This window comes from Neomonachus schauinslandi, chromosome 6 (assembly GCF_002201575.2).
Source record: "Neomonachus schauinslandi chromosome 6, ASM220157v2, whole genome shotgun sequence".
In the NCBI taxonomy this organism is placed as follows: Eukaryota; Metazoa; Chordata; class Mammalia; order Carnivora; family Phocidae; genus Neomonachus; species Neomonachus schauinslandi.
The window spans coordinates 50795437-50819834 of record NC_058408.1 but is presented as its reverse complement, the minus strand read 5'-3'; the positions used below and the strand labels follow the sequence as shown (position 1 = coordinate 50819834).

At 41.5% G+C, this 24398-nt stretch overlaps 1 protein-coding gene and 1 pseudogene across 1 annotated transcript in view; one reads left to right on the top strand and one right to left on the bottom strand.

Annotated features, from left to right (window-relative positions):
- The first annotated feature begins 10723 nt into the window (after window positions 1-10723).
- LOC110574212 lies at window positions 10724-11074 on the top strand (annotated as a pseudogene).
- A 7083-nt stretch (window positions 11075-18157) lies between these two features.
- Window positions 18158-24398, bottom strand: part of COP1 (COP1 E3 ubiquitin ligase) — a 270124-nt gene continuing 263883 nt past the window's right edge. The window contains exons 19-20 of the mRNA XM_021682810.2: window positions 20807-20851; window positions 18158-18498 (exon numbers count right to left, since the gene is read on the bottom strand). Coding sequence (XP_021538485.1) covers window positions 18481-18498; window positions 20807-20851 — 63 coding nt within the window. The 3' untranslated portion in view covers window positions 18158-18480. The remainder of the gene's footprint in view (window positions 18499-20806; window positions 20852-24398) is intronic.

The window sequence follows — 24398 nt, the reverse complement described above, 5'->3', positions numbered from 1 at the left end:
ATATCATCTCTCTTCCTTTCAGGTCTATGTTACTTTGGGGGTCTCTCTTCGCTTACAGGACCTCCTTTAATATTTCTTACAGGGCTGGTTTAGTGATCACAAATTCCTTAAGTTTCTGTTTGTCCTGGAAGATCTTAATCTCTCCTTCCATTCTGAATGACAACCTTCCTGGATAAAGTATTCTTGGCTGCATGTTTTTCTCATTTAGCACCCTGGATATATCATGCCAGTCCTTTCTGGCCTGCCAGGTCTCTGTGGTCAGGTCTGCTGCTAGTCTAATGTTTCCACCCTTGTAGGTTAAGGACTTCTTGTCTCGAGCTACTGTCAGGATTTTCTCTTCATCTCTGAAATTTGCAAGCTTCACTATTACATGTCGGGGTATTGATCTATTTTTTTATTTTGAGGGGGGTTCTCTGTGTCTCCTGGACTTTAATGCCTTTTTCCTTCCAGAGATTAGGGAAGGTCTCAGCTATGATTTTTCTCAAATATACATGCTATCCCTCTCTCTCTCCTCTTCCTCTGGGACCCCAATCAATCTAGTATTGTTTTACTTTGTGGTATCACTGATTTCTCAAAGCCTCTCCTCATGATCCCTTAGTTGCTTTTCTCTCTTATCCTCAGCTTCCTTACTTTCCAACATTTTGTCTTCTGTGTCACTGACTCGCTTCTGCCTCATTTACCCTAGCTGTTAGTGTGTCCATTTTAGACTGCATCTCAGTTAAAGCATTTTTAATTTCAGCCTGATTAGATTTTAGTTCTTTTATTTCTGCACTAAGGGATCCTCTGGTGTCTTTTATGCTTTCTTTCAAGCCCAGCTAGTATAATCGTTATTTTGGATTCCAGGTCTGACATTTTACTTATATCCATATTGATTAAATCTATGGCAGAGAGTATTATCTCTGGTTCTTTCTTTTGTGGTGAATTCCTCCTGCTAGTCATTTTGTCCAGAGAAGAATAGATCAACAAGGGAAAAAAAAGAAATAAAAAATAAAAATAAAGGGGCACCTGGGTGGCTCAGTCATTAAGCATCTGCCTTCGGCTCAGGTCATGATCCCAGGGTCCTGGGATCAAGCCCCACATCAGGCTCCCTGCTCAGCGGGAAGCCTGCTTCTCCCTCTCCCACTCCCCCTGCTTGTGTTCCCTCTCTTACTGTGTCTCTCTCTGTCAAATAAATAAATAAAATCTTTAAGAAGAATAAAATAAAAATAAAAATACCAACCATGACCCCAGCAAAATATACACTAGACAAATCAGAAGAGATCAGGAGCCAAAAAAGAAAGAAAAGGGGTGGAGGGGGGTGGAGAGAAAATATAATCAAACAAGTGGACAGAACAAGGTGATCAACTTGGTCCTGGATGTATTTTGGTCTATTTGTTAGAAAACACTTGATCCCACAATTATAAAGGAAGAAAAACTTACGTATATACAAAAATAAAGCTGAATACAGTGAAAGGAAGCCAAAAATGAAGAATATATCTATAAAATGTAAATGTAAAAATGAAAATTTAAAAAAGACTTAAAAACAAAGAGTTGATAAAATAAGAAACTAGTTGAAAAGGAAAAAAGAAAAAAAAGGAAAACTTTAAATTGAAAGATAAAAGAATCATGAGAAAAAAACCTCGAATTCTATAGACTCTTTTCCCCTAGTTTAGGAGTTTTTCAGTTCTGAGTGATGGGTAAACTTGGTATCCCCTGCTGGTCCTGCTGGTCTTCTGGGGGAGGGGCCTGTTGCACTGATTCTCAGGTGTCTTTGCCTGGGCAGAGTTGCAACACCCCTTGCAGGGGGAGGGGGGGCAGGCTCATTGTAAGCTGCTTGGGGTTGCGCTAGGTGACTTCTGTTCCCTAAAGTCTTTCTGTGCTGCTTTAGAGGCTGAAAATAAAAATGGTGGCACCCCAATCAGTCCTGGAGCTAAAAGACCGCAGCCCCCACTTTTCAGTAAACACTCAGGGAAAAGCAGTCTTCATTTTTGTGTGCACCAAACTCTGCAGACTCCTGCAGTGCACACTGGTGCCGCTCCTCCTGGGCGAAGGAGGAGGGTCCCCACATGGAGAGTGGTCACCCGATCATGCCACGGTTTGAGGTTTATGGCAAACCGAGCTAGGGGCTACTCCCAGCTCGCTGACTGTAGCTGGTTTCTCCGCTCCAATGCCTGGGAGCTCTGCCACACTCAGGCACCCTCGTCTTCCTGTGACCCGGGGAGTCCTGAGACCATGCTGTCCCAGCGAGGGTTCTGCCCCACTTCACCACTCGAGCATCTTTCAGGCAGGGATGTCTCTCACTGGAGCAGACTTCTACAAGTTCCGATTTTGTAACACTTCCCAGCAGCCGGCTTTTGGAGGCTCCCTCCCACCCCGTTTATCTTCTGATATATCCCCTCAGAGTCACTCCTACCTTGCAGAAAGTGGTCGCTTTTCTATTTGTAGAGTTCCAACAATTCTTTTCTTACATCTCAGGTTGAATTCACAGGTGTCCAGAATGATTTGATAGATACGTAGCTGAATTCAAGGGACTGGATGAAACGAGGTCCCCTACTATTCGGTCATCTTGCCTCCCTTTGGAGTCCCTCTAATTCTTAATAAGGCTAGTGGTGAAGCTCTAGGGCAATTTTAACCTGGTGGGTTGCTGAATCTTATTCAGTCTTAGGGTGTAGTTTCACTTGTTCCTCTTGTCCAGAGGACTGAGACTTACAGAAATCTGCAAACCTTTGCATAATTCCTGGACAACAGTAGAAATAAGGCGACTTCCTCTGATTCCACATAGTTTTTAAAAAAGTCTTTACCACTGTCTGAGCACCAGCTAATGAAGAGGGAAAGACCAGGTTACCCGGACATCATACAAACCATAAGAAGGTAAGATCTCTTTCCTTTCACAGACACCAAATCTATGAAATCCAACTGCCTCCAGGTTCTGGGGAGAGCTGGTCAGGGAGAACTTTCTGTGCTTACCTTGGGAGAGGCCTGTGAAGAATTCTGTTGGCAAATAGTGCATCTCTTTTTAGTATGTTTTGGATAATTTTAACTTTTGGGTAGGCAGGTGTAGTAAGAGTTCAGTGCCGTTAAATTCCCTCTTTTTTTTTTTTTTAAAGATTTATTTATTTATTTATTTATTTGAGAGAGAGAGAATGGGAGAGAGCAAGCACATGAGAGGGGGGAGGGTCAGAGAGAGAAGCAGACTCCCTGCCAAGCAGGGAGCCCGATGCGGGACTCGATCCAGGGACTCCAGGATCATGACCTGAGCCGAAGGCAGTCGCTTAACCAACTGAGCCACCCAGGCGCCCTAAATTCCCTCTTTTATTCGGGTGATTTTATCAATGACAGAACACTAGCCATGCAAATAGGGACTGTGGTATAGGAATTAGGGAATTAGGTTAGGGAATTCCCAAAGTCCACACAAATTTCTTTTAGCCCCTTTTATAATCCTTTTGAAAATGAACAAACATTTCTTGTTGTATTAACAGTGGAGCTTTTAAGTTGGGATCCCGCCAGGTTTTAACAGCGGCTTCGCAACTCTGGCAGCAAAGTCAACTACAGATAAGTCAGCAGGCAGCCGTAAAGCCCCAACATATCAGCTAGCAATTTGACATTAGATTTTTGTTGTCGTTCTCATTGATGTCGAAAGCCCTCTATTTTTTAAAATGTTGATCTGGTGCATTGACAGACAGCAAACACGTATTTGCTATCACCGTCTTTGTTCACTTTAAGCCCAGAACCAAGCACTACAGCTCTAGTACCTGCTATTGACTCAGCTTCGTGGGCCCATTTGATTACAGATAGAACATAAGCCTCCAAAATTTCATGAGAAGTCACTAAAGCGTAGGAAGCCTTAAGTTGGCCATTCTTCTTCCGGGTACATGACCCGTCAGCAAACATGGTCAAATCTGCATTTTGAATTAGGTTAGCTGATAAGTCAGATCGGGCCTAGTATCTTCTCTTACTATTGTGCAATCACGTTCATCAATTTGATCAGAATCTTGCAGAGAGTAGCTGGGCTTAGGAGAGTATGCCTTCGGACCACAATATCAGGACTGGGCAATAATGCCTATTCGCAGTTAATCTGATGGCACACTTAGTGACAAATGCACTTGTAAGATCACTATCATGGCATAAACGACCCAAGGTGAGACCTTGGGCCCTTCTGTAAGACCGGGGGCTGCCATTGCTTCCACCACTCAGAGGCAGCCAGGCATCCTCAGTACAACAGCATCTGGAAGAATGGAGAAATAAGCTATCGGTCTATTAGTCCAATTTTTGAGTTAATACTGCACGAGCAGCACCTTTATTTTCAGGCCCAAACAAATGGACAGGTTTCTCAAAGTCTGGAATCCCCAAGCTGGGGAGCGGCTATAGCTAATTTCAATTGTTCAAAAGCCTCTTCAGATTCTAAGGACCCGGCCAGAGCGTCTGGAGAGTTACCACACCATTGCCCTGTCAGAGGTTGTGCATGCCTGACAAAAGCTGGGATCTGTTGTCTACAATACCCTACTAGTTCCCCAAATGGCCCAAGTCCCTTTTCTGGAGTACACTATTTTATATGCAAAATTTGCTGACTTCCAGATTGCAGTATTTAATGGCCTTCAGCTGATGATAGATACCCTAAATAGTTACTTCAGCTTGGCAATATTGCAGTTTGTCTAAGGAGGCATTATGACCCTATGAAGCAAGAACTGCAATAAAGCCAAAATATCAGTCTTGCATTGCTCCGTAGTTTCTGAGGTTGGCAGCAAGTCTACATAGAATATGTTCACGGATCCCTCTGGTGGGAAAACTTTTTCTAAGTCTTTCAGTAAAGAACTAGAGAAAATAGTAAGGGGAGCCTTGAAATCCTCGAGGAATTCCCTGCCATAAATATTGAGCTCCCCCATAAGTAAAAAGCAAACAAAAAGTAAGACTGGTCCACTAGAGGACAGAAAAAAAAAAAAAAAAGCAGAACATAGGTGGATCACATCACTTTGCAGATAATGGTATCAAAGTGAGGGTAGTTGTGGGGTTAGAGACCACAGGGGTTAATGCAACATTGTATACAAAATGTATTTATTTCTAAGATCTTGTACAAATCTATAGAGTGGTTGACTGTCTTTACCAAATTTCCCTTCCTTCTTTATTGTAACTATAAGACTATTACAGGGTGAATATTCCCTTTTAATTACCCCTCCCATTTTCTGATTCTTTTATAACTGGTTTATTCCTTCTAGTTGAGCTCTGGACAAAGGATATTGTGTACACATGGCCATAGTTACCTTTCTTGTATATTATTTTCACTGGTTCTAGATCTTGAATGAATCCAATCCATTAATCCCTAGGATGCAAAGCAATGTACCTCTTTGTTTTGGTTTGGGTGTGAGTCTGCCACTCTGTCATCCCTCTTCTCTCCCAGGAGGTGGGAGAGATAGTGACTAATCCAAGTGCCTTCTTGTTCAGGGACCTCCGCGAGCACTCCACCCAGAGCACAGAATACAGGGGTCTTTAGTTGGCACAGGAGATCTGTCCCCAATAGGTTTACAGGACAATTAGGAGAAAGGAAGCCCTCCTTACTTAAAAAAAAAAAAAAAAAAAGGAGAGGCACCTGGCTGGCTCAGTCGGTAGAGCATGTGACCCTTGATCTCAGGGTGGTGAATTCAAGCCCCATGTTGGCCATAGAGCTTACTTTAAAAAAAAGAAAAAAGGAGACCCTCCTGTTCCTCAATAAGAGCACCTATCTGTACGGGCATCACAGAGGAAAAGGAACAAGAGCGCTAACCCAAAACACTAGTGACTTGTACTCTCTGTTGTCGGATGGAAAGGGGGACATTTCTAAGGGAGCTGAGGAATGAGGAGCGCTGAGATCTACCAGAAAAGGCCAGGATAGATGAACCTGAACAAAAGCTACTGATGCAGGGCTCACCAGCTCCCCCTTCTGAGATTTCCCCAATCTGTCCATGTGAGCCCCGTGCCAAGTGCTTCCTAGCTATGGGTTTTGTCCGGGCAGGCTTTCCTGATGACCCTGTCTCTGCAATCTCATGGGCTCCAGAGTCCCTTCTACGGTCCTTCCAGGCACTTTGTGATAGTGACCTGCAGTTGTGTCCTCTTCTTTTGCTATCTTCATGGGTTGGCCAGGGGAGGGGTTGTTCGCTTTAGTAAAGAGTTCTAACTAGACAGCCAACACAGCTACTCAATCTCTTCTTTCCTCCTTTGTCTTTCTCTAGATTATCCCCAAACTGAGTAGCTGCTGGGGGCTAGGGGCTGAGCAATAGTCTGTCCTTGCCATCCTACCACCTAGTCCTTAATTTGGGTTTGGAGAGTCACCAAGAGAGCTGAGACGAAGGTTGTTGAGAATAGAGCTCCATCTTGATCTGTCCCAGGTCTGCGCCAGTAAAACGCAAGGAAGCTTCGGCAAACCACGGACGGAAATCAACTGAGGACTCACCACCGCACCTGCTCCCAGCTCACCTGTATCAGAAAGAGATAGAGTCCTGCCATTAGCAACCCCCCTCGAGGGGTCTCTAACACACTTAGTTCTGCTATGGTTAGGGAGTAGTGGACGTTCACCTTCTCTCCGCGCCCTTCTCCCAGGCCACGACGAGCTGGCCCCATCAGAGGGACATGGGCTGGCTGTGAATCCCCTGCCACAGCTGCGCACATCCCTGTGGGGTGGGGGGTGTAAAATGAAAACAAGCTGCAGAGGATTTCTGCCAACTTTTGTGGATCTTGCCAGGGTTCCAGGAAAAAAACAAAAAACAAAACAAAAAAAACCACACACACCCTTTAGATGAATGATATCAGGAGAGGAGAAGGGCATGGCATTCTAAATATTCCCTCTGTGCCTAAGGGGCCTGGGTAGCTTCTCAGCCCCATCAGCTTTGCTAGAGATCCAAATAGGAAGGGCTGGTTCTCCTCACATTGCGATGGGAGAAAGAGGGGATGATACGGCGCCTTGGTTTCCTTTCCCATATTTGTGCTTATCGGCCTAAGTCCCCTTGTGTTTGCCTGTTGCCCAGTCACTAGTACATCTCCGTACTGCCCACCCTGCTGCCTGCATATGAGGTTCTCCATCCCGTGATCTCCGTCATTGGTCTTGACCATTTCTGCCTTCCCAGCTCTGCGGCCTGTGCCTGGAAAGGGATTCTTGGAGGCAGGATGTGGTCTAGGACACGAAGTGGACTCAGCGCTCAGCCAGGGGTCACAGGAGTTTTGCATCGTCAGACAGGGCAGGTAACGCACAGCTAGAAAACCCAGCTAGAAAAGCCATGTCCCTCTTGGGGAAGCCCACTGAGGAAGAGAACTGCGGTCTACAGGATCCCATCCAGCCCCGCTCAGGAGTCCGTGGGACGCAGGGAGGGACAAAAGAGGCAGGAGGAGCAGAGACAAGGGGGCGGCGGAGAAAGGGAGGTAGTTTCTGTGAAAGAGCAAGTAACTTCAGTTCCCAAATTCCTGAATTTTGAGACTTGGAAGCTAGCTCTCTCAAAGGACAGAAGTATAAGAGTGGAGACTAGCAGACGGCCTTGGGGTGATGCTATATGAGGAGGTCCGACACTGAGCAGAACATTTCATTCGCTGGTTGCGGTGCAGAGAGCCGGGGACTCTGGGGACCAGTCTTTTGACTCTGAGAGGGAAACAGAAGTAAAGTACTGAGACTGAGGTCATGAGGCCCAGAGATTCGTCCAAATTTCTGGCCCTACTGCCTCAGCCCCCAGGAGAGGTGAAACCAACGTCCAGGTTCCCTGGAGGGTCTCAGAATATGGAGAAACAGGAACGCACAGTTAAATAAACAGTTGGCTTCCGCAGACTGCTCATCCTCCCATAGCAAGAAGTGGGGAACAGGAGAAAGACACATCCCTCTTCTGTCATAAAGATCTGTTACAATGCACTTAGGCAACCAGAGGGTGGGGGCAGATGCTGGAAAATGAGAACACTTCCTGGGGAACGAAACTGGAAAAAATGTGTGGTTAGTTTCCAATGAAACTGCATGAATGGACACTGAAATTTGAATTTCATTTAATTGTCATGTATCACAATATTGTTTAAAAATTGTTCTTTCAAGCATTTGAAAGTGTAAAAACTATTCATCGCTTATGAGCCATACAAAAACGTCCATCTGCTGGACGGGTCTTACAGGCTATAGCGTTTGCTGACCTCTGCTCTAGGCTTCCACCATACAGCCGTGGCAGGAAAAAAGGAAAAACCATGGAAAATGCAGTCTCTCCTGAACTTGCATTTTAGTGACTAAAAGTCTCCCTCAAGCAGTGACAATCTCTTCCCACGATGGTGTGTCTAGCACAGCAACCTGGAAAGCCATTTCGGAGGGCCCACCCATGACTAAAAGCTTTTTTGATGGATTGTGTAGCGATTTCCACAGGAGTGCACCCAAGCAGTGGTGATGTGTTTGTGCATTTTCAGAGAACCAGGGGACTCTCTTTTCTGCTAAAGCTTGGTCAACAGTGAGATATTTTAAACATTTTCTTGTCTGAGTGGGATATGAAGATCTCTACGATGCCGTACACTTGAACAGAGAGGCCTGAGAGGTTTGGGGTTGAGATTATTTTCACCGAATACTCTGACAGATCTGTGCTTACGACGGCCTGTTGAGTGAGTGTGGGAAAGCAGAGGATATTTTGCAAGACTGGCTTTTTTCCCCTCTTTCTTTCCTTTCTGGTTCTTTCATCCTGAGCTATTGAAATTTCCTTTCTGAATATAAAAGAAGGTTTCTCAAGTTCATAGTTCTTATGTGAAAATTTGGAACTCAACTGATTTTTTTTCTTTTGGTATGACTGAGTCTCTTATAAGTATTCATACATATTTTATGGCTAATGCTTGAACTCTGGCTAATTTGGGGGGGGGTCAATTTTGAAAGATGTAGCAGTTGCATGACCTAAATGAACCAAATTAACCACTGTTAAAAGCCAGCCCAGTTAATAAGCACTTCATATTTTTTCACTATTCTTCATGTTTAAAGACCAAACTCTGGTCAGTGTTTATACCATGAGAGTCCTCAGTCCCACTTGCCAAATTCTGTTTGGCCGATCCCAGGAGAGACGTCTCATGGGCCCTGTGGTCCCCTTGGGAAAGGGAAGTCTCCTATTCACAGACCCGGGGTTTGGTGTTCCTGTTCTACTGACTTGCAAAGCTTTGCCCTACAGTTTCTGTAATAGATCTTTTCTGGAAAGGCCTCTGGCACCCTTGGAAATTAAAAAGCACTCCATGAATACGGGGTAGCATTAGCATATGCATCTTAAAATTTTAGTCTCTCCTCTTCAATTTTTTTGCCATTATGAAGAATAATCAAGTATAAAGTATAAAAATTGCAAGCAACAAAAGGATGAAAGGTTGAAAGGTTAGATTAGCTGTTTGCAAGGCCGGTGGGTCCATAAAACGGCATTATTCCTTGTGCTTTCTGCACAGGGCATCTGTCTGAGAGCTGACCTGTCAAGGGCCACCCTCACTGCTGCCTTAAAATACCCAAAGTGACAGTTCTGAAATGTCTCTTTTCCTACCACATGTCCTGTGCATTCTCTCCCTAGAGGTGAGAGCCACACGTCAGAGGAAGAGATTGCTTATCAGGAAAAACAGTCACGTCTACAGAGCCACAAGTGGGGGCCAAAACATTTTTTCCAGTTCCATTCCCCAGGAAGTGTTCTCGTTTTCTAGCGTCTGCCCCCAACCTCTGGTTGCCTAAGTGCATTGTAACAGATCTTTATGACAGAAGAGGGATGTGTCTTTCTCCCGTTCCCCACTTCCGTCCACATTTTGTGAACATGTCTAGGGCAGCTTTTCCACGCTTCAGTGACAGAATTAAGTAGTTGTTGATGTAGGAAAGAATGTTAGGGTTCGAAGCCGACAGCCAAGAAAGAATTCTTGAGACACCTTTGGTGCCAACAGGTGGTTTTATTAAAGCACAGGGACAGGACCCGTGGGCAGAACGAGCTGCACTGGGGTCATGAGGAGCGGCCCATTATATATTTTCAAGCTGGGAGGGAGTTAGGGATAGGGTAAGTCTCTAAGGAATTTTGGAAGCAAGGTTTCCAGGACCCTGAGGGAGCTAGCTATTGTTGGGAAAATGGCATTTATTACCATCTAATAAAACCTTAGTCATGAAACCCTTCAGATGTATATCAGTGGGCCATATGCTTGGGGGGTGATTGCCAACACGTATCTTGGGGGGTTTATAGACAAAGGAAGTTTCCAAAGGAATTTTTATATATTTTTTAGAAGATTTTATTTATTTGACAGAGAGACACAGCGAGAGAGGGAACACAAGCAGGGGGAGTGGGAGAGGGAGAAGCATGCTCCCAGTGGAGCAGGGAGCCCGATGCGGGGCTCAATCCCAGGACCCTGGGATCATGACCTGAGCCGGAGGCAGACGCTCAACGACTGAGCCACCCAGGTGCCCAGGAATTTTTATATGTTAAAGTAGACTTACAGGATCCTGGGGGCAGTGTGTGTGTGTGTGTGTGTGTGTGTGTGTGTGTGTGTGTGTGGTCAGGCTAGGGTTGTCTTTTGCCCTTAGCAAAGTATTAACATCAAGGCAGTTGAGTCCCTAGAGGAATGTCACTCTGCCTGTTTCAAGGGTTTGTCAATGGGCTGTAGGTAGTAAGGAAATTTATTTTTCTTCTGCCTTTGTTCCCCACATCAGTTGTGACAGAGACTATATGGTTCATAAGCCTAAAATCTTCGCTATCTGGCCCTTCACAGGAAAAGTCTGCTGCCCCTTAGCCTAGAAGATACTACTTCAAATTAGGCACTCAAGGAGATGACGCGCAGGGGAGGGGACCTCACGGCAGGTAATAAATCATCATTAATCAAGAAGATATCTTCAGCACCGGAATCTCCTGGCTTTAAAAAGGAACCACCCAAAGAGAAAGACTTTCGAAACCCAGGGCTCAGAGGGGTCCGCGCAATAACTTAATTTCGAGCTGTGAATCCAGAGCTCTTCATTAAACTTAACCACCCTGTAATGGCTTTCGGATTGATAACCCTTTCACTTTGCGTGGCGTATATTGGTTATCTACATGCAACACAAGAGAATACAAAGGACATATATGAAGCTGTTGGTAGTGAGGGACACAGTTACATGAGGAGGAGAACATCTGAATGGGATTAATAGTGCTGGATACCGCAGATGGAGCTTCGTAAAAGGCTCTGAAATCTTTGAAGGAAAGACTTTGTGAGTGCATAGTATCAGCTTCTTGTCCTGGAACGTGTTGATGAGAGAAGGTAGCAGTTGCCGCCAGGCCTTGAGGCTGCAGTCCTCACCTCATTCTTTTTCCACAGTGGGAGCTTCTCAATATTGTTCTTTTATTAAGTCCTCGTATCAAAGTGCCAGGAGAATGGAAATCGTTTTGTTAATTATTAAGTTCTATATAATAAAAGTACCCGGTGCTATCAAAAAAAAAAAAAAAGGCACTCAAATCTTTGTTGAATGAATCGAGCCACCATATGCAAGCGGCTCTCCGACCTTACTCATCCCTTCTGAGCTAAAGCCCATATCCGTCACAGACCACTAACTGAGGATACTACCATTGGAGTGAACAGTTAGCAGTGCACTATTCCACTGAGGCTCATGCAGAAAAGTTTCCAAGATAAGACATTCTTTTGGGTCTATAAAACTAAAGGCAAATCTTTAGAGTATTACTTGTATTTGCCTTGGTTCTTTCTCTTGAAATTGCTGAAGACTGTTTTTTTATGTGGTTCTTCCAAAAGCTCCTAAACCTCTGATCACAGATTAGTACCCACCATAGGACAAAAGCAGTGCGTACAGAAAGATCCTTAAAATCATCTTCAGGGACATGGCAAATATTTTGCACAATAATTGGTTAACCGGGGGGCACGTGGCTGGCTCCAGGCAGTAGAGCGTGTGACACTTGATCTTGGGGTTGTGAGTTCGAGCTCCAGGTAGGGTATAGAGATTGCTTAAAATAAATAAATATAATCTTAAAAAAAAATAATTGGTTAACCTAGACTGTTCATGAGAATCTCTACCCAGTTCCAACCCAAGATCTCGCTTGGAGCTTGGGTACTAGGGAGTTTGCTTCTCAAACTGATCAAGGACACATGACTCACAGAAAACTGAGAACAAATTAAAACCATATACAAATGGAAAGATTTCTTCTCACATTAAGAAACTGTAAAGATCTCAGGTAAAAGAAAGGAATCATTCTAGGGCCAATCATGGCAGTTGGGTATCTGAGTGACTAAGGATGTGGGTAGTAAAATCTATTAACAGAGATAAGACCCTGATCCTCAGTAAACAGGATTTATTACTATTGTTTTCTTAATGTAAATTCTATGCCCAATGTGGGGCTCCAACTCACCACCCCAAGATTAAGAGTCGCATGTTCTACCGACTGAGCCAGCCGGGCATCCCCTCAGTACATAGAATTGAGAGATAAATACGGACTACAAAGGCTTACTATGTTTTGCAAAACTATACAATTTCTTAGTCAACTTAAACCTCCTCTAAACTCCATGTTCACCTTTTGTTTTTTTAAGTGACAGCTGAAACAGATCATTGTGTTATTCTGTGTACTTCTTCAGCTTCAACTGGCACTCCTGTCTTGGACTTTGTTTTGTATATACTGAATCTATCCTCATACCTTTTACTTATTGTTGGTAAACTTTTTATTTTAGTGTTTTTAGATTTACAGAAAAAGTGCAAAGGAAGCAAGCGTTCTCATTATCCTACACCCATTTCCCCCTATTATTAACATCTTACATTATTATGGTACATTTGTTAAAATTAACGAATCGATACTCACAAGTTAGTATCAAGCCCATACTTTATTCAGATTTCCTTGGATTTTATGTAATGCCCTTTTCTGTTTCGTGATCCCATTCAGGATGTTATATCACATTTAGTCATGTCTTCTCAACTCCTCATGGCTGTGACTGTTTCTCACCTCCCTTGTTTTGAGGAGTAGTGGGTATTTAGTAGGATGAACCTCAACAGGCATTTTACCTAATATTTTTCTCATTTTGGCTGGGGTTATGAATTTTTGGGAGGAAAACCACAGAATTAAAGTGCCATTTTCGGGGTGCCCAGGTGGCTCAGTCAGTTAAGCATCTGCCTTCGGCTCAGGTCATGATCCCAGGGTCCTGGGATCGAGCCCCAGATCAGGTTCTCTGCTCAGGGGGAAGCCTGCTTCTCCCTCTGCTTCTGCTGCTCCCACTGCTTGTGCTCGCTTCCTCTGTCAAATAAATAAAATCTTTAAAAAAAAATAAAGTGCCATTTTCATTACAACGTATCAGGAGTACCCTTTTACCAACATGACATAACGTATGATGTTGACCCTGATCACCTGGGTAAGGTAGTGTTTGTCAGGTTTTTCCACTGTCAAATTACTTCTTTCCATACTGTAGTTTTCTTAAAAGATTTATTTATTTTAGAGAGGGAGAGAAAGGGAGAGAGAGTGGGAGGGGGGCAGAGGGGGAGAGAGAATCCTCAAGCAGATTCCCCACTGAGTGCGGGGGCCTGCTGACTCGGGGTTTCGAATTCACAACCCTGAGATCATGACCTGAGGTGAAACCAAGAGTTGGTTGCTTAACCCACTGAGCCACCCACGTGCCCCACTCTACTCTTAACTATAGAGAACAAACTGATGGTTACCAGAGGGCCGGTGGGTGGGGGGATGGATGAAATAGGTGAAGGGGATCAAGAGTACACTTATCATGACGAGCGTTGGGTATAGAATTGTTGAATCACTATATTGTACACCCGAAACTATTACACTGTATGGTAACTACCTAGAATTTAAATAAAAACTTTAGACCTAAGCTGTTCATATTGACTTGCTCTCAAAGAGTACAGTAGGTCTTTTTTTTTTTTTTTTTTTAAGGAGTAAGGCATTATATTCCAACCCCTTACACAATTGGGAATTCTGCATGGGTAATTTCTCACATCTCTCCCTTTGTTTATTCAATCATTTACATCAGTAAGTACTCATGTATACTTATTTTATATTTTGGGTTATAATCTATACTCCAATACTAGTTTATTTTGTTGCTCAAATTGTCCCAGCTTTGGCCGCTAGTTGGACCAATTTCTTTGCTTCCCTTGGTCTTGAATATTCCTTTACCTCTTATACCTGAACTCTCACTTGCTCTTCAGGATTCAACTGTTATTTCCTCCAGGAAAATAATAACCACCTGATAACCACCCCTACTCCCAGCCCTTAGTCTCCCGCCACTCTGGTTATGTTGTGACTCTATCTACCTAAAATTTATGCCTACTACGACACTTAGGCACAGTCTACTTGTCTGTCTCTCCCACTGGACAGTGAGCTTTTTGAGAGTAGGGATATTTTATTTTCTATGCCTAGTATGTAGTATATAGTGCCTCACTCACACAAAGCAGGATCTCAACAAATACCTCTAGAACAATCGCTGTGGTTTTTCTCTTCAGTCCAAAAATCCAAGAGTGCCCCACATAAACCAGAAGCCACAGAGGGCTTGGTAACTAACCACTCTGGGAGGAACTATAAGGTGTTACTGTTGTATTTAATGTCATATAACACAACAGGCTCAGGATCTAAGTTAACACTTCCTCAAGTCTCATTTCTAAGTAAGCAGACTTTTCTAACAAATCCTTATTACATTTGAGTAGTTACATTCAGGTCAACAGCCAATTAATTACCTTTATATTCAGAACCAAGGCTGAGGAGCTTCTAGTTCTGAGACTGGAGAAGTGAGGTTTCCAAAACAGCACACAGACATTTTAGCCATGAGGTTCTCAAGAGCCACATCTGTGGTTGAGGATTGTATAACCACTGAAGAAATGAATTTGCTGAGTTGTATTCTTTGTCACAAATTATTATGAGAAAATGACTTTAATCAAGAATCTTTCAAGATACAGGTATTAAAACTGGTAAACTCCATCAAGCTGAAGTAGGTTTTTAGGTTGGATCATGCTAGCACTTTAGTTGGAGCCACCATTAACTCTTGACTCATCACCTTAATCACACTCCTGTTCCTGTCTATCCATTCACCATAAAAATCACGTCATTCCACTTAACCCTTCCTATTAACTGCTTCTATAACAAAATTCAAATTCTTTTTTTTTTTTTTTTATTTTTTTATTTTTATTTTTTTTTTAAAGATTTTATTTATTTATTCATGAGAGACAGAGAGAGAGACAGAGGCAGAGGGAGAGACAGAGGCAGAGGGAGAAGCAGGCTCCCCGCGGAGCAGGGAGCCCGATGCGGGACTCGATCCCAGGACCCTGGGATCATGACCTGAGCCGAAGGCAGATGCTTAACCGACTGAGCCACCCAGGCATCCCCAAAATTCAAATTCTTAACCACGCCCTAGAAGGCTCTGTATATCTACTGACTTCCTCTAGTCCTTCAAAACTCATCCTGTACTCATCTCTTCCTTAATGGCCCAGTCACGCTCATCTTCCTGAAGTTGTGGCTCAGTACCACAATTTTTTTGATGTCTAGTAGCTAAATTTTCTTATGAGAATTTTACAAAATTCTTCAATCTTTAATGTTTAAGTAGAAGTTGTGTGCCTGTGGGGCGCCTGGGTGGCTCAGTCATTAAGTGTCTGCCTTCAGCTCGGGTCATGATCCCGGGGTCCTGGGATCGAGCCCCGCGTCGGGCTCCCTGCTCCACGGGAGGCCTGCTTCTCCCTCTCCCACTCCCCCTGCTTGTGTTCCCTCTCTCACTGTGTCTCTCTCTGTCAAATAAATAAATAAAATCTTTAAAAAAAAATTAAATTAAAAAAAAGAAGTTGTGTGCCTGAGAATAAATTCAACTATGTCTAAGAAACCCCTGCAATTCCACTGAAACAAAGATTAGATTAAAACATGAGGACCCATATTCTTCTTGAGTTAGAAGTTCTTTTGGGGTAAAAATGTACATTATCATTAAGTTTTAACTATTATGTTATTTTTCCAAGGAACAGTGATATAGTTTGATGTTGACATCTTTTTTTTTTTTTTAAAGATTTTATTTATTTATTTGAGAGAGAGAGAATGAGAGACAGCACAAGAGGGAAGAGGGCAGAGGGAGCAGCAGACCCCCTGCTGAGCAGGGAGCCCGATGTGGGACTCGATCCTGGGACTCCAGGATCATGACCTGAGCCGAAGGCAGTCGCTTAACCAAGTGAGCCACCCAGGCGCCCGATGTTGACATCTTTCAAAGACTAACTCAAACTTAAAGATGCTTTCTCCCAGGGCGGCTGGGTGGCTCAGTCGTTAAGCGTCTGCCTTCGGCTCAGGTCATGATCCCAGAGTCCTGGGATGGAGCCCCGCATCAGGCTCCCTGCTCAGTGGGAAGCCTGCTTCTCCCTCTCCCACTCCCCCTGCTTGTGTTCCCTCTCTCGCTGTGCCTGTCAAATAAATAAAGAAAATCTTAAAAAAAAAAAAAAAAGCTTTCTCCCTATTTACAAGAAAAAGTAAAAACACAAATTTAAGTAAAGCACTGCCTTTTAAAAATAATAATTTAAAAATTGAGTCCCTTTGATAATTAATAAAGGTACCTTATTGTATCCTTGTACACATATGGAAATTAACATGACCTTACAATGTTGACAGCTTGAAATAAAACATAAAAAAAGTCAGACCAAATTAAAAACCATAATAATCTTTTATTTAAATGCATTCAAAGAGGCATTAATTCTAGGCTTCCCATTTTGATGATTTTCTGGACATATCTGCTTAAGTTCTTTAAGTAAAGAATCTACATTTGAATATTCTTTCTGCATCTTTGCAAAAGGTCATCATTAATCTTAGAATGAAGGCTGCCTAACATTGTTCTGGTTGACAGGTCTAACTTTTGAATGATAGTGACCTTTCCTCTCAAAATTGAGTCCAAAAGTTTATCAGGTGCTTCACTCCCCAAAATTAGTAAGATATAATGTCTTGAAGTTCTGCAAACTGAAAATTTCACTAAGTTTGAGGCAAACTCATTTGCTGGTAAAAACTGTCTGAATTGATACAAGACTACTTTTAACCTTTATTAATCTCATATAATGTGAACATTCGTACATTCTGCTACAAACATTAATGTGTTTGATAATAGAGTATTGCTCCAGACTCTGCTGGATGGTGTTATGTAACATATAGTATATGTACTCTATTACTTTTCTAAAATTCAAAAAGTTCTAAATTCCAAAATGCATTTACCCAAAGGTTTCAGATAATGAAATGTGGACCCAATAATTCTGAGTGTAGAGGGATACAGTGGGATATTCCAATTACCCTTACCATTCATATATTTATTCATACCAAGCTTCTCCAAGTGTCTGTTTTTATAAAATATGCGTGGGGTATAATTCTGTTTATATCTTTTTCTAAAAAGTGCTCACACTTTTAAAGTAGCTCAAACAGAAAACTTCACATTATTTTTGCTTGACCTGCTACTCAAACTACTAACTTCTTCCTTTTTACAAATTGAAAATAACATAAAATTAACTAGACAGTTTAAGATATTATATGGCTTGGTAATTTGGGAAATGGAGCCTCAAATTCTTTTCCTGCTAAGTCTATGGATGCTTTCCTGCTACAATTGCATAATTATGGCAGAGACCACACGATCTTCAAAGCCTAAAATATCTCCTATCTTGTCTCCTTTCCAGAAAGTTTGTTAACCCTTGCTCAAAGTCACTGTTCAGCTGAGGATGGTACTAATATCTGTGACTATCTGATAGCTATGATTTTACAAATTGAAGGTGGTTTGTCTGCATTTAGGGCTTACAGTATGTCTAGGCAACATTTCAAAGGCAAAGACAACAGCTGCCACAGACTGACATTCCCTTTCTGTTTTAATTAATTAACTAATTAATTAATTAACATAATCTCTGCACCCAGCTGGGGCTTGAACTCACAACCCTGGTCACATGCTCTACCGACTAAGCCAGCCAGGGGCCCCATTCCTTTTCTGTTTGAATGTGGTCTCAACTGGTCAAAATGTTAGATTCTTGGCCAGATCCAGAGGACTGAAGTATGGTATTTGCTGATGATATAAATCTGGTCAATGAATTCATAAGGTAAAGTTAACTAATTTTCCCACCTACTATAAACATACAATTCCCTGGAAGGGAATCCATATACCTTTACATTTATGTTGATATGCAGAATTACAAAGAGGTTGGGAAATACGGACCTTACAAATTATTCATAGTTCATGTGTGTTACTTCTTGAAAAGATTATCTCCTGCCATCTTTGACAAAGACTTTCCCAGCTCAACTGTGGCTCAATAAACTTTTATTATTTTTTGTTATTTATTTTTATTCAAAAGAATTTGTTTCCCTATCACAAAAATTAGATAATCACACCACCAACAGCAGCAAAGTCCATAGAGTTACATTGATGGTGGAGAGTTCACTGGGTAGTCCCAATGTCCCAAAGGTCATGAAGGAGAAAAGAAAAGGAGAAGAAAAAATACTCAAAACAAATCCAAAACCCATGATGACTTTGGGGAGAGACATCACATGACAGTTTGTCTTCTCTCATTGTCAGCTGCAGATGTATTTCAGCAGGATCAAATACAGTTTAACTTGAGTAAACCCTTCATACCAACTCCAGCACCTAATTGGGGGGAAAACAGGGAAAAAAGAATCAGTTTAATAAAATCATTTTAAAATATGGAAACAGTTTAATGAATCTTTACTGTATTGTAAATGGAGAACCAAATCAAGAAAATTGTCCTAACTGCTAAAATGCTAAAGAATTTGAAGGGATTAGACATTGATCCTTCCTTCCTTTCAATTCAACAGTTGCAGGAACTCTTTCAGATTAGTTAGCTCCACAGTTAACTAGGGAGCCTTTAAACTACATAAAACATACAGATAAATGAACTGGGTGATAGAACAGTTTTGAAATTTATGTTGGTATCTTTCCATATTCTTAAAGAAAATTTTAAGTATTGCTGCTCAGGATTTTAATCTATTTCTTTCTTCCACGGATAAAGAGTTTATAGCAATCAAAGTATACAGGACCTAAAATCTTGCCTTTTCCTAGCGCTTCATTCATTTTCAAGTCAATCATCTGATGTCATGGTATTGTGTTAGTTATGAGAGTTCAAGTCCTATCTTGTCATACAAGAAAGTTGTCATACTGCTAAAAGTAAAAATAAGCAGCAGCAGCAATGATCAGTTATAAAAACAGCTGAAGAAATGTCTAAGAAAGGACACAGAAGCTGAGGACAATTATAAGATACTGTCAAAAGGATTATGTTTGATGGAGACTGCAGTTCTAGGTGGAAAGAACTAAAGGAGCAACTTTCCCCTCCTGCTCTGCTAAGGCTTACTTGTACCTGTGCTTCCATGATGCTTTTTGTCTTTATATTTGGCAAGTAGCCGATTCGACAAAAGAGGTCAATGCCGTTGAACAAAATCTTAAGAGCTGTCACTGAGATTCTATAAGTACATGTGTAGTTTTGAGCTTTCTGCAGATACGTTAGCAATCTCAATTGCCTCAAAGGCCAAACTTGTTGAAGAATAAGGTGGAGCTTTTTCAATACATGCCTTGCCATGAGAATAAAGAAAAACTGAGAGACTACAGAGAGCCACATAAAACAGAGACTCCAAGACCTTCTACCATCTTGCTTGAGATTCCAGAACATAACACAATCAGTTCAAAAGCCTGGCTTTCATTTAAGTTGCCCATGGCTCTCTAGTGAGGCTTTCCAAATAGAGAAACTAGCTGTATAAAAAGGAGTATACATGTAAATTAGTATGACCAGCTAACAGTGTGGTTCTGCTTTGAGTTTGCTCAATTCATCACCATAGGACAATGTGTTAGGCTTGGATTTGCTCCCTTGGTTGCTGGGTCATTCTCCACTCAGGATGAGTGGAAGGAAGCCACAGCAAAATTAATGCTAAGTGGCAGAAGACATAGATACATATTATTTTTAAAAGATCACTTCCTGGGTGCCTGAGTGGCTTAGTCGTTAAGCATCTGCCTTCGGCTCAGGTCGTAATCCCAGGCTCCTAGGATAGAGGCCCGCATTGGGCTCCCTGCTCCGCAGGAAGCCTGCTTCTCCCTCTCCCACTCCCCCTGCTTGTGTTCCCTCTCTCGCTGTGTCTCTATCAAATAAATAAAATCTTTAAAACAAACAAACAAAAAAGATCACTTCCTGATATTTCTGTATCAGCAAAGAATATGTAGAAAGAACTGGCACCCACAGAACTAGTGCTAATCAAACTCATGTACTAAAACCCTCTCCCCAAATGGTGTTTTGTTTAAAAAGTTCACTGCTTAGCTCAAGATTTACTTATCTAGTGTGTCATGCTCAAGTGCTAAATATCCAATAGTATAATCAGATAACATTTTACTTCCTTGAGCTCCTAACTACAAAGAAAAGTATGTGGAAACCTATGTATAAAAAATTTGTGACTGAGACTGTGTGCCAAGAGACATTTAAATTTCCAAATTAAACTAATGGAATGATCACATGATCAATTTTCAGTGAAACCCTAAAATACCTTTTCTTCCCTTGGCAACTGAGGAAAACCCTACTTATCAGGGGAAGAAAAGAAAGACAAACATGAGGAAGAGAAGAGTAAAATAAGACCAGATATTTTAAAATCTGGCCAATGTCCCAGCATCCTCTGCTCTCTCTTGGACTTTGTCCACTGACTACACCTGCATAACAGAAGCAGCAGTGCTTGGCCCACAGTGAATACTTAATAGTCTTTATCTATTTTTCATTCTGACCAACTATCAATCTATTCGACATTCATATAACCTCCCCTCAAAGCCATTTCATATGGACAGAGACCCATGACTTGGAATGATCTCTAAGGCTTAGTACAACTCTGTATTTCCATGTTATAGTCTGTTAGAATCTAAAAATGGATCTGAATTTAAAATGAAGATGTATACCATAGCTTACCTTAATTGTACCCTGACTGTTAGCAGCAATCAGCACATTGGACTCCTAGAAAAGAATAAGAACTTTTAAAGTATAGAGAAGGACTTCCTGGAGGGTAGTACAAGAAAATAATTTCCTTTCACCCTTCTTTTTTCACGTCACCCTAAAACACCAATAGAATCTAAAGTGGAGAACCAACTTTAACATGTTTTAACTATGAATTTTAAACACCAAATCCCATATTTTGAGGATTAAGTTTGAATAAGAAAAATAAAATTTGGGGGCGCCTGGGTGGCTCAGTCATTGCGCGTCTGCCTTCGGCTTGGGTCATGGTCCCAGGGTCCTGGGATCGAGCCCTGTGTCAGGCTCCCCGCTCAGCGGGAAGCCTGCTTCTGCCTCTCCCACTCCCCCTGCTTGTGTTCCCTCTCTCGCTGTCTCTCGCTGTCAAATAAATAAATAAATAAATAAAATCTTAAAAATAAATAAATAAAATTCGAAACAGAGTAGGAAAATTTCAAATGTAAAGAAAAATAAAAGAAAAATAGATTACCACTGGAAGGAAAACCAAGAGAAACAAAGACTGAAATAAAACCAAAAAATGAGAATAATTTGAGAAAAACAAAGTGCATAATCCTCTCCACAGAAAACTCTCCCTTCAGTCCTTTTCCTCTCATGAAACAATTGATGTAAAGGCTATCAATATCTCTGGCATAATCTCTATGGAGAGCTATTTGGTATCAGGAAACCACCAAAAAAAAAAAAAAAAGTGACTATTCATCTGGCAGAAGAAAGGCTATGTTTCCTTTTAATTATTCAATCACTCAGTATATGCATTTTTAATAACTTTGGTGATTACTTCAATAGAATTTATCTATTGAACATATCTATTATATTCTAAGCCTTAGGAAAAACCATTTCTCTGAAGAGTAGGAAGGGTGGGAAAAGGAATGGACAAAACTGAGTTTACCAGAGAGAATCTCATTAAGTAAGAAGAGTTGGGGCATGCTTCCTATTGGAAACAGAGAGTCTAGTAGGGCTCTGGAGCTTGGAAGTATATAGAAGTCTTTTTGCTTTTCAGAGTAGGCTGCTAAAAGGGTTACAGTAAACAGATTCAAAACTGACATAGAGGCCACATGGCTGATGGAAAAGACCAAGTCCAAATAATACCTATGAGAAACAGATAAAGTGATAAAACCTCAAAGAAAGATAGGTTCTGCCTGAATATCCTACAGGCTTCATGACAAAGTGAGAAAGAGAAGAAAGAAACTGATTTGTATGCCGGGAAAGTTAATTTAGCCAATATGAGTTAAACTTTAGTTTCTTTGATACAAGAAATCTGTGCTCTATAAACTTATACATTTCTATTTTTTAGCTTTTCCTTTGATTCCTAGTAAAGTGACTCTTGAAAAATGCTCATCTGGTTGCTACTGGTGTAAGAGAAAATAATTTCTTCCACTATCCCCAAAATTTTGAGAATCAGAATATTCCTTGGATGTAGTCGGTGGTAAGAGCATCAATGGTCACAGCAGTATAAGAAGTAATAAAGAGATGTTTTTTCTGGGGGTGAGCATGGGAATCGCTGATGATGGGGGGTTCAGGAAACACAGCCCCAAAACATGGCACCTTGACATATTTGAATATTTTAAGCTGAAGGAGTCTGAGAAAACAGCACAAGCAGGAAAGTCACTCTGATCTCCCACTCACTCCAAAGACAAACGGACACCAAGAAGAATCTGAACAAACAGGACTTGCTAAGTTTCCCCCAACTTTCAACAATTACCTCATACTCCTTAATCTATCCACATTTCTATACCACTACCCACTCTTCATCACACCTAGCATAAAATACAAAGGTCTGTTTTTTTGGGTCTTCATTTCCTTATGAAGGCTCCCAGGTCACGTAAAACTTCTATTAGATAAATTTGTATGGTTTTCTCCTGTCAATCTGTCTTGTCTAGTTCTTAGATCCAGCCAGGGACCCTAAGAGGGTTAAGGAAAACTCTTTCTTCCCCTACAATGATACGTTCCTGGCTGAGGTCTTCCCTTAAATCAGCACATTTATTTTTGAAAACAGTAACACAAGTAATATAGTACTCACTATAGAATTAGTTTCAGTATTTACTTTGGGGAGTTATAGGCTACTTCTGGGACCGAGCATAGAATTAATATTTCCATATGGGGGTGGGGTGAGGGGGCAGGAAGATTAATTTGGGATTTATTTACTCTTTTAGCTACCTGAATTAAGAAACTAGTTTGAATGAATTTGGGGTATCATTAGGCAATATAATAACTCACTCTAAGCTGGTCAAAAGGCAGAATTTCTATGCCTGCCTCAGAAAACAACAAAAGCAGCACTGTGTGGTATCATATGAATTTCTTTCTAGAAAGAATTTAAACAAGCTATGTGATATCACAACTGCAACCAGTGGACCCAGAAATGATTCTTCCATGAACACCATCCAGAAATGAAGCTACAAACAGCAATGATCAATCTAATTTCTGCTTGAGGAAAGACTCCAGTCTCAAACAAAGCAACTGCAGTCACCAAGAATTACTCCCTCTGCTATGGCAACAAATAATGTCCGGAGGATGAGAAATGTATACCTAAGGCACTCTCTCTTTCTGCCATTTGGTTCTAGTGACCTTTAATACGAACGAAGAAGGCAGAGAAAGCTGGTGGAGAGATAAGGATTTACTCTGGGGGGATCTACCTCTACAAGTTACAGACCTTAAGAATTCTGTAATTCACACTTCTAATTCTTGGTGGAAGGAAAGCTTAGAAAAGCATGGAATATTATCATACAGTATGAAAAATTGGGCTTAATACAAATAAGAGAATCTAATCTAGTTAGATTATCCAATAAGAGGCGTTTGAAGTCTATACAATTACTAAGCTAAACCAAAGAAGGAAGATATCTGATAACTCTCCGAAATGAATAATGTTGTTCCTAATCTCAGGACTATCATGGCATTAATAGATGGTACCATATTACATGCTACCAGAGGGTTAACTCTAACATCTTTTCCTGTAGAAATAAACATCTCATTTACAAATAAGCCAACATAGCTGCCCAGCTGGAATTGCTCTGTGGGACTAATATATAGGTGACAGGGTGTACTAAGAATTCTTAGAAATACTCAAAACTATTCAAATTAACAATGAAAGAAAAATAATAGCTTTACATCTCAGTATGCCCCTCCCTCTAAAGACCATGAACTTTTATTTTTTATAAAGATTTATTTTAGAGAGACAGAGAGAGTGAGTGTATGCCAGAGAGGGGGTGGGAGGTGGGGAGAGGGGTGGAGGGAGAGGGAGAGAGAATCCTCAAGCAGACTCCCTGCTGAGCAAGGAGCCCAACACAAGGCCTGATCCTAGGACCCTGAGATCATGACCTGAGCCAAAATCAAGAGTCAGCTGCTTAACTGACTGAGCCACCCAAGTGCCCCAAGACCATGAATTTTTAAAGGGATTTAGGATTAAACTTTTAGCCAAATATTAGCATAACATAAATTAAATTTTGCATGGAACAGAAAAATAAAACCAGATATTCTACTTCAGCATAAAGGTGTGGAAGTGATAAGCACAAGATTATTACTATAGTTTTTGAGTGAT